Source organism: Echinops telfairi, unplaced genomic scaffold (assembly GCF_000313985.2).
Source record: "Echinops telfairi isolate 266 unplaced genomic scaffold, ASM31398v2 ScPeMD7_1;HRSCAF=3_0, whole genome shotgun sequence".
In the NCBI taxonomy this organism is placed as follows: domain Eukaryota; kingdom Metazoa; phylum Chordata; class Mammalia; order Afrosoricida; family Tenrecidae; genus Echinops; species Echinops telfairi.
In genome coordinates this window covers 8,292,681-8,303,262 of record NW_022103896.1, presented here as the reverse complement: position 1 = coordinate 8,303,262, position 10,582 = coordinate 8,292,681, and the positions used below count along the sequence as shown (strand labels likewise).

The 10,582-nt window shown below is 47.0% G+C and overlaps 1 protein-coding gene across 2 annotated transcripts in view; it reads right to left on the bottom strand.

Annotated features, from left to right (window-relative positions):
* Window positions 1-3,564: 3,564 nt before the first annotated feature.
* TMEM71 (transmembrane protein 71) overlaps window positions 3,565-10,582 on the bottom strand; it is a 32,799-nt gene continuing 25,781 nt past the window's right edge. Inside the window, exons 8-10 of one of the 2 annotated variants that reach the window (XM_045287370.1) lie at window positions 8,732-8,793; window positions 8,566-8,626; window positions 3,565-4,231 (exon numbers count right to left, since the gene is read on the bottom strand). In XM_045287370.1, the coding sequence (XP_045143305.1) occupies window positions 4,177-4,231; window positions 8,566-8,626; window positions 8,732-8,793 (178 nt within the window). In that variant the 3' untranslated portion in view covers window positions 3,565-4,176. The remainder of the gene's footprint in view (window positions 4,232-8,565; window positions 8,627-8,731; window positions 8,794-10,582) is intronic. The other variant, XM_045287371.1, reaches the window with a different exon arrangement.

Here is a 10,582-nt window from a genome sequence, read left to right as displayed (position 1 = left end):
CACATTTTCTTTACATAAAACTCTCTCTTATACATGAGTTGCTGTGGATTTGTTTCTCCAAAGTACCCAGACTAATACAGACATCATGCTCCGTTAAGTAGAGGGGTCACTAAAAGGAGGACGCTCTGTGACAAAATGGACCGGCACAGTGACTGCAACAATGGGCTCAAACATAAGAACAAGTGTGACCCTTCAATGATGTCTTATTCTGTTGGACAGGGGTCACTCTGAGTCGGAACCGATTTGATGGCATTTAATAACAACAACATTGGTTCCCTGGTTTTGCTATTTCTTTCTTCTTGGATTGTGTTGTTTCATGTCTTCTGGTAGGTTTGCGCTTAGTTGTTCTTCTCTCAGTAGTTCCCGGAGTTGCTGAGTTAGGCAGCTAATGTGATCTTTCTTCTTCGTCTGTGTCGCCATTAATTGCTCTAAGCCCTCCTCTCATCGCACCCTCAAGCACCGCCTCGCTGGATCCCCAAGCTTGAGAACGCTGTGCTTTCATTGCCATTGGACTCTAGAAATTTCTGATTTCTCTTTTGATTTTGTCCCAGGTTCATTAGTAATTTAATAGTGTGTTGTTTAATTTCCATGTGTTTGTGTGTTTTCTGGGCTTCCCCCCTCCACTCCCCGTTACTAATACCCACCTTTCCTCCGCTGTGGGTTGAGACTATACTTTGTATCATGTCAGTCTTTTAAACTGTATCATGGCTTGCTTTGTGAGCTAACAGAGAGTCTGTTCTGGAGAAAGATCCAGGTGCACTCGAGTAGGGCATCCGTTGTACTGGATTGGGATCCAGTGCTCTTCCTACGTCCATTAAGGCTAGTTGGTTCATCGTGTCAGCCAGGTTTTCCGTTTACTTGTTGATCTTCTCTTCCTACGGTTTGTCTAACAGTGAAAGTGATGATGGCAAAAACTTCATTGCATGTATTTCGGACATGTTTTCAGGAGAGATCAGTCCCAAGAAAGGGACATCGTGCTTGGTGAAGCAGAGAGGGTCAGTGCACAAGAGGGGTGCCCTCAGTTAGATGGATTATCACAGTGGCTACAACACTGGACACAATCACAAAGATGGTGCAGGGTTGGCAGAGTGTCCTTTTGCTGCACTTGGCATCACTTTGATTCAGAGCCAACCCACTGACCCCTCACAAGAGCACATCTACTTCTCCCTTCAGTTCTATCAACGCTTACATGTCTGGTGACCCGAGGGTAGGTGCCTAGAGCCGTGCGATGGTTAAATCTTGACCCATTGACCCTTTTGTCACCATGGAATGTCTATCTTGATCTCCTTTGGCAGACTTTGTCGTAAAGTCTACTTTGACTGACAGTAAGATTGCTATCCCAGCTCTCTTTTGGTTATATTTCTGTGGATTTTTCTTACATCCTTTTACTTTTAACCTATTGTGTTTAAAATAGCAATTTTAGGATAGCCCTTACGGGTTCGTTAGTAGTCCTGGTGGCGATGTTGGGTAGGTGTTGGACTGCTGTCTGCAAGGTCAGTGGTTCAAACCCACCAGCTGCTCTGTGGGAGAAAGATGAGGCTCTCTGCTCCCATAAAGATTTACAACCTAAGAAACCCAAAGGGGTAGTTTTAATCCATCCTGTAGGATGCTATGAAGGTTGGTTATGAAGTTGAAGAGGTAATGAGGAATTCATTGAAGAGAAGAAGCTTTGCGGAATTACCAGAGCCACTGTCAAGTATCCTGCAAGCTCACCATAGGTTGTATTTTCTCTGCTGTTCGCTGCTATCCAACTGGTCCCCTGTTCATGCGTCAAACTGTTATGGTCCACAGGATTTTCACCGGCTGATTTTGGAAGTAGATCACCATACCTTTCTTGCCTCCTGGTCTGGCTTAGTTTGGAAACTCCACAGAAACCTGTTCAACATCATAATAGCACACAGGTGCTCATGGGCAGAGAGGTGTCATGTCTGGGAACAGAACCCTAATCGATCTCTTGTGTGGAGAGCGGCCGTTCTCCCCGGAGCTGTTAGGGCTCTCTTATTTCCTCTCGGCGCTCACTTCATCCGTGTGGCCCAGCTCCTGTTTCCTCTCCCACCTCACCCACTCCCTATTTGTCTTCTCCTCTAAAGAATCTCTTCTCTGTGCTCTCGAAGAGCAAACACAGCACCGGACATGTCATTAACGCACAGGAAGAAGGAATCTCAACTACTGAGAATTCTGAGCTAGGAAATGTTTTAGGAGGAAAAAAGCATAAAAGCATTGGGGGGGGCGGGGTGTTCTTAAGTATATCATGTACTTGTAATTATATGCTTAGAGGATTCTCTCTCTGTGGTGACATCTAATTCTTGAAAACAAATGTTATTTCCTCTATTGGGCACAAATCCCTAGTTCGTAACAAGTATTGGGTAAGTATTAGATGCTCAGTAATCTCAAGCAATTGATACTTAGTAATTATCAAGTGATTGATTGAATTCATGAATGAATGAATGTGCTAGATAAAATATAAATTAGTCAGACTTCCTACAGTAACAGGATAATCTCTCTAGTACGGTCTTCGGAAGACCTGCATGATTCATAAGATAAAACAGCAATGTTCCCTTCAGCAAATATGATTGCTTGTCTGCCATGCATCGGACACATATTCTTGGGTAAATGGGTGATGAGAACTTGGGAGGAGCCTCCTTCCCTCTGCACCTCCTACTTCACTGACCACCTGGTAATCGTCCTTCTTGTTTCTCTTGCCAGAGAGCAAGGATCTTGTGGGCAGGCAGAAGGTCTTTAAGAACCTGGAGCTGGGCAGTTCTTGCCCACCATCATTCCTCCAGGAGCTTGCTGAGGGACAGAGTTCATTGAGGGTTGAGGCTAGAAGACCTGTCTTTCTGGATTCAATTGGGTCCCTCCCCTCACTCAGAAGGTAGTTATGTGTTGCAGTGGTTATGTGCATTGGGTTGTGATCTGCAAGGTCGGCGGTTTGAAACCACCAGCCGGTTCCATGGGAGAAAGACTTGGCTAGTAGTCTCAGCAACTCCAACAGGCAGTTCTACCCTGTCCTGTGGGGTCACTATGAGTCGGCATGGACTTGATGGCAGTTGAGTTGATTTGGTCTTCACCCAAATGTGTTAAAATCTGAAATTCAGAATCAGTAAATAGGGCCCTGATTTGTAACCAGGTTTTTTTTTAAAATACTTTTATTAGGGTTTTTTACATCTCTTATCACAATCCATACATTCCTCCAATATGCCAAGCACATTTACACATATGCTGCCATCATCATGTTCAAAGCATTCTCTTCCCACTTGAGCCCCTGATATCAGCTCCCCATTTCTTCTCTCTCCCTCCCCCACCCTCCCTCCCCTACAAACCCTTGATAAGTTATAGATTACTTTTTCCATATCTTACATTGTCCTCCGTCGCCCCTCACCCACTTTTCCATTATTCACCCCCCTGGGAGGGGTTTCTAGGCTGACACTTATGATCGATTCCCCCTATCTCCTCCCACCCTCCACTAACCCTCCTGGTATCTCTACTCTCCTTTTAGTCCCTGAGGGGTTTATCTATCCTGGGTTCCCTGTGTTGGGGGCTCTTATCTGTAGCAGTGTGCATGCTCTGGTCTAATCCTATTTGTAAGGTAGAATTGAGACCTGGAGTTTTCTTTTGTTGTGTTGATACAACCATACCAACCAGTGTAGGGTGAGCCCTGACTCTGATCCCCTGGGAGTGGAGTCTCCCAGAGTCCTACAGCAGAAAGGTCAGCTTCTTCTGTGGTCCCTCAGTCAGTGGTCCAGCTGCACTCTGTCCACGTGTCCCAAAACCCTCTGCTGTTTATCCTTTATTTTGCCCGACAGATATTTTCTATGCGGTAGGTTTTTGCTTAAGGATCTCTGTGTTAGTTGTATCATGTTAGGGGCAACTATAATTTAACTATTGCCTTTGTTTTGAGAGTGTGCGTGGTTAAAAGAGTTGTGTAAAGGTGTCCAGTTGACAAGGGGTGCTCTGTGGTAGTTAGATGATCTTATGTCAACTAGACATCCCGGCTAGGGGTGGGGTCAAACCTGTCAATCAAGCAACACATTGAGGATACCTCCGTGGGAGGGTGGCCTTTGGTGTAAGAGGGAGAGCCTCTGGGCACTGCTGCTCTCCCTGTCACCTCGCCGCCTTCCTCGCAGACGTGAGCTGGACGGGGCTGGGGCGCCTTCTTGCTGCAGAGTTGCTTCTTCATTTAAAGTTCTTTCTTGGATGCGTGTCCCTACACAACCCGGCCTCACACAATCTGCAATTTGAGTGAGAGAGAATCGTGATCTCTGAGAAGGTTGAAACCTTGTGAAGAAACAGTAAAAACAAGGCCCTAAAAATGTTTCCATCTTTCCCCTCCCCCATCAGCCACCACCTGCCATCCCAGCCCACTATCTAGTGACCAGTTTGGAAAGAATGAGGAGCCTCGTTGACGTTGTTCCTTCAAGGGCAAACTGTATTCAAAGCCCTCCCAGTTGCTCTTGATGATCTCCCCTGGCTTCTGCTGTGCTGTGAGAGCAGTTAAGCCTGGGGTCAGTGCACTGGTAGAGAAATTCTCTGATTTCTCTACACACACACACACACACACACACACACATAACTAACTTAAATACCCGTAACTATGAAGAATGGAATACAAGTAACCACCAGGGCTGAGTCCACCCACACGTGCCTCTGAAGACCTGACAATCTGCCACGGAAGGGTCAAGGTCATTGGAGGACCCTTGTACTCTGACACCCACAGGGTCCCCAGGAGTTGACACGAACTCAGGGACAGCTGGTTTAGAGTTCATTCTCTCTTCATTCAACCACCAACTACATCAACCTCCATCCTCACACAGAGAGCAGGCGGAGCAGACGCTTCCCCAAACCGACTTTGTTCCTATGAAGTCCTAAGCACCCACCACGGATATTAACACATCATCGATGTGTGGCATTGGGATGACTGTTTGAAAGAGACACCTGAGCCAATGGTGATGAGGATGAGCAGTCCCTGTAGTTAAAGACGTCACATTTGTCAAGGAAGAAGTGGGGTGGGACAGGAAAAGGGAGATGATGTGGGAAGCGGGACGTGCTGAGTGCTGGGTGTCCATCAATTCCATCCACGCACAGTGCAGGGGGGTGTGGGGAGTAAGCCATTAAGGCTTTTGGAACCAAATTCAGCATTTGCCCTCCACTTCCTCAGATGCTCATTAATTATTAGAGGAGATTGATGAATCATTCTTGATCACAGATATTAATAACCTTGTCTATGTCTTCTTAGCTTCCGGCTGTATTTATATATGCATGTATGCGATATATAGTTATGGGGTTCTTGGGTATAAAGGAAGTATTTAAGGAATGATGCAGCAAGGACATACAAGTTCATGAATATTTATGCTGTATCTATTTTCAAGGTATTGTGATGACTTTAAAAATGAAGCCCATAATCCTTGTTTTCCATGGTCTTAGATCCAAGAATATATGCATATGAAGTTAGGGAGGAAGGGAACAGTGGTAAAACAGAGTAAAATGGCAAAGAATGGGTTAAGGGATGTAGACTGGGAATCAAAGAAGAGCTCTATTTCATAAATGAGGTTGTAGTTCATAAATGACAGTGTTTAGTAATAGAATAATCCTGTTCTAATGCTTCTGGCCAATAAGCAAAGCGCTCAGAACAGAAGGCCAGCATCTCAGGAAACAGGAACTGCTATAACCCCGGAACATCTGCTATTGGCTGTTACAGGAAGCCCACACACCACACCACCTCCTTCAGGTCTAGGGGCACCTCCCTCCTGTTCCCAGAGCTGCTTCCTTTAATCTTGACTTGTGCTCACCATATAGAAAGGCAACTTCACCTTGCCCTTTGCATGTTTGTAACTCAAGTTGGACTCTGAAACTTTGATGCTGGATCATGCCATGGTATTGCAGCCCAGGGATGGTGTCTGACCCGAGATCCAAAACCCAAACTCATACCGCCCAGTCCATTCCCACTCATGAAAACTCTACAGGACAGAGTGCAACCACCCCTGTGGGTTTCTGAAACAGTTCGTCTTTACAGGAGTAGAAAGCCTTATTATTTCTCCCTGGGAGCATCCAGTGGTTTCAAAGTGCTGACTTTGTGGTTCGAGGCCCAACAGCTGTCCCACGATGTTACCAGGGCTCCACAGAGAGAAAGCCCCATCAAGGTCTGTTGAGCCGAGTGCACCCCACAGCACACCTCGCTCCCCAGTTCTCGATCAAAGCTTGGTAGCTTCCATGATACCACTTTGGAAATCAAAGGATAAAAGTCTTAGAGATTGAATTCTAGTCCCAAGGTTCTCAGAGTTAGTATGCAAAGAAGCAGCAGGAGTGCTGGTTAAAAAGTGTAGACCCCTCAGAACTTTAGATTCGGTAGACTTCAATTCTGCTCTCTCCACGAGCTTCCCAGCTGATTCAATCACATCACCTCCAAGCCACACTTGGAGAAACTCTGCTCTCACCATAGGTGAGACAGAAGTCTTTCTGAACTTATACCTGCTCATCTGAAAACACAGAGGAAGGACACTTCTATAGTTGGTGTCAGCTGAGAGCTCTGCCTTAAGGAATAGAGGCCGACCTCGGAGATACTGCGGCTTCTGTTCCAGACCATCACAAGAAAGTCAATATCACAACCAACCGAGCCCTGCAGACTCTGAGGTTTCACAGTGTACATAGACGTTAACAGTTGCTCTATCCTGTTGTCTATGAAGGGTGCCATAGCGTGATGAAAAAGTTGGAGATACTGTGAGTCACCGAAATGTGGCCAAGACACGAAGTGACATGTGCTGTTGACAAAGGGGCAGCAGTAGGCTTGCTCCACCCCGGGTTTCCACAAATATCCTGTTTGCATAAAACATGACACCTGTGATCATGGATAAAACGATGCATGATAAAATGCGCAGGGTCCTAAATGTCTTCACCCAATGAACATTGGGTTCCAACATGGCTTATTCTGCTCTTTATTTGGACCTTGTCCGTTAGCTCGGTTAAAGTGAACCCCGATTAGTGTGTCCTCTGAGCCCATCAAATAAAGTTGGGCAAATGTGAACCTCAAATCAGCACCCTAGGAGATGTACCCGCCTGTTAAGTCTGCACAGGTCTAAGCACGTAGCTCTAAGCGTGTAGCTCAGAGGGAGGTACGTGATCGCCTTTGAGTTTTAAACAGATGTCGTTCACTTACAAGGGTCAAGAGAATAATGGTTGCTTGGAGGACGGCGGCACTTCATTTTCTAACCATCAGATGAAACAACACCCAGCAACAGCAGTGCCCCGAAACCTGGACCGCCAGCGGGGGCAGCATCACTCGACCTGTCTGGGAGTGGACTAGACCCCGACACAAAAGATATCCTCACTCTCCTCCACGGAGATTCCAGAGAGCACACAGCCGTTTCATGCATCGAAGAAAGAGTGTGAAGAGCAAAGGCTACCAGCCACGCTTGGGCTCCAGCTCTCAATCGACAACCACTGGGAGTTGGCCTCTGCCCGCACTATTGAAGTTATTCAGATGAAGGCCATCCGACTGGCCAACGGATGAGGCTTTGTGGGCTGTTTGAAGTTCTGTGAGCATCTCACCCAGGCCCCAGTCACCCTTTGAAACATGCTCAACCAGGGCAGCCAGCACACAAAGGGACCGTTAAGTGAGCCTGGGATGGCCAGGAAGTCATGTGTGGAACTGTGATCGTTTCATGAGCCATTTGCCAGCTCTTGGATAAGGACATAAGATCGGTTTCTTGAAGGTGGGGTGTTTATAAAGGACAATGCTCTGAATCCAAAAACACTCCGAAGTTATGTGAATCGTTTTTCTGAAGTCCTGAAATGCGTTCAACATCACTGTAGCAACTGCTGAATGGACGTACATTTTGCTGTGTACATTTTCAAGGACAACAACAATGTTGAATGTTTTACACAACACTAGGTGGATGGATGAACAAAGCAGGGTGTACACACACAGTGGACTGTTACTTAACATCAGCGCAGGCCTGATGCAGGCCACATCCTGCATGGGCCTTGCAAACCTTGTGCTGGGTGAAAGAAGTCAGTAAGCAAAAGGGCAATGCTGACTACGTAGGCCACCATTGATCCACGATGTCTAGAATGGGCAAATGCCTGGAGACCACAGCTCATTAATGGGGGTCCTGTGCAGGTACAAGAGGGAAATAAGAGGGTATTTCCAAAGTAGCAGAGTGTCTTTGTTAAAGATTTTTTTTAATTGGGAAAATGAGTAGACATAATTATTATCCAACCTGGTGACTATAGTTAATGTCACACATAGGGAAAGGGCACACATAGCACTAGTGGAGTTCATTTGCTATGTATATTTCATCATAATAAAGCAAATTGTTTTTCAGAAGACGCCTCTAAGTCCAGCTGCTGTACAAATCAATTCAATCTTTGTGGATGTAAGACTAGATCAGGAGGCAGGATAGAATACAATTCGATTTTCCCAACAACAGAAGGATTTCTTCACTGCGAACCCTCAGGACCTTTCCTGCATGGGGTCACTGCTATCCATGGCTCAGCACTCACCACCCTCCCACACCAGATCAAGGTCACTGTTGTCCAGACAATGAGGGTGTGGCGGGGAACACTTACCGAGTACAGGCGGTGGCTTTGAAATAGCTGGCGACGCTGGGAAACAATGACTTGACAACATCTTGGGTGACAGAGAGAGAGAGCGTGTTTCACCATGATTTCAAGGTGAACAAGATTGGAATGAAATACGGGAAGCGGCTCAGCCATTTGGGAAATGAGTACTTACAAGCTGTGGTTATCAGCGATGAGCACATGAAGACGCTGGCTACTATGCCTCCCAGAAACCATCTGAAAAGACAGTGTTTGCAGGGTGAGCATCCCCGGGATGCAGGTCCGAGGTAGAAGATGCTCTTCTAGATGTAACCTGTTGCTGTTACTGTCAGGTAGCGTCAAAGCCATTGTGACCCATGCCCTGTGCCGCAGAGAAGAACTGCCCGGCTGGTGCCCCTGGGCTGCCAGCTCAGGAAAGCAGGTCCCCAGGGCTTTCTCCAGCAGTGCCACTGGGTGGGCTTGAGCCAAGCACTCAACTGTGGTGCCACCAGGGCTCCTGAGGTTTCCAGTAGACTCAGAATGCCAAGATTGGCTTGAAAACTACGGCGATCACGATGGCATGGTATGGGTAGAAGGGCAGATCCAGAGCTCAGTGGAATGGGTATGGGCTGGCATGCTGGGAAGGGTATTTTGAATATGGTCTGGAATTGGTGGACCTGGGGAGGGGGGGATGGGAAGGATGGGTGTTGCAGGACTAGCTTTGCAAGCTCTGTGGTCAGAAGCCAGCCTTGATGAGGTTTCAGATCACCCTGGGCAGCACGTGCTCCGAGGAGGACAACCCTGATGGGAGGGAAACCAGCTCAGAGGCTGTTCTAACCGCCAGGATCATGATGCACACACCTGGCCAGAGCGTGGGGAGTGGGCATCTGTGTGGACTCCACTGGGAGGCCCACAACGTGTGCTGTCTGTGCCAATGCTTGTCAGACGTACCAGACCAACGCTTAATGCCAACACCTTGCCTTCAACAGTGCCCCTTATGACCCGAAAGGAAACTCATAAAGATCATTACCCACTTACCCACACATTCAAGTGAATGACAATACATTAAATATAATCGTCGGTGCTGGCGTACTGGCAGGCATCTATAGAGTAAAGCAGTCAAGTTCTGTCCTTCCTTAGAAGGAGGCCTGCTGGCGTGGTGGATTAAACATTGAGCTGCTGACCATAAGGCTGTAGGTTCAAACCCACCAGCCACTCTGCCAGAGAAAAACAAGGCTTCCAGCTCCCATAAAAATGCACAGTCTTGTACACTCTAGGGAGCCGTTCACCCTGCCCTATAGGTTCATCCCATCACCTTGGTGGCAGCGGATTTTCATAATGAATAACGTATACCTTTGAGTATCCCCTGTCTTTTTATGTCTATTTCTATGGATAATTGTGTCTCTCTTGATAGTTGTCCATCACTACATTATACGGACATACCTAATTAATATATCCCATCCTCTATTGATAGAAACTTGGGTTGTTTTCAGTTTTTTGCTCTTACCAAAAAAAGTCAATGAGATCTAGAATAGCTCCAAAAAAAAAATCTTGAAAAAGAACAAAGTCGAAGAATTCCTACTTCCCAACCTCAAAACTTAGTCCAAAGCACCACGAGTAAAGCTGCATGTGGGTCAACGTCATGGAATGGAGGGTCCAGAAAACCTGCGACATCAGCGGTCAAGTGGCTTTCTGGAGGGGCTCCATGTCATCTCTGTCATGGGTGCATCTCTGTCATCTCAACTCCGTACTTGATTTGGATCTTGCTAGCTTGCCCCAAGTGCCCCCTGTCTGTCCCAGAGACCCACGCCTCCCTGGGCTCCCCTGCCTCAGTCTTTCTTTGTTTCTGCAGACACAGCAGTTTTGAGAAGCCCGGGTCAGGGAGAGAGTAAAACTTCCCTCCTTTGAGCTTTTCTGATGTGTTCCTCCAGGTGATGGGTTTGAGGGAGGAAGACCACAGAGCTCACGAGTCCTTCTGGTCCCAGCCTATCAAGACGCAGGCTGCCAACATGCCTTCAGCCCCACAGCTGGGTGGGCTGCCGTTTTC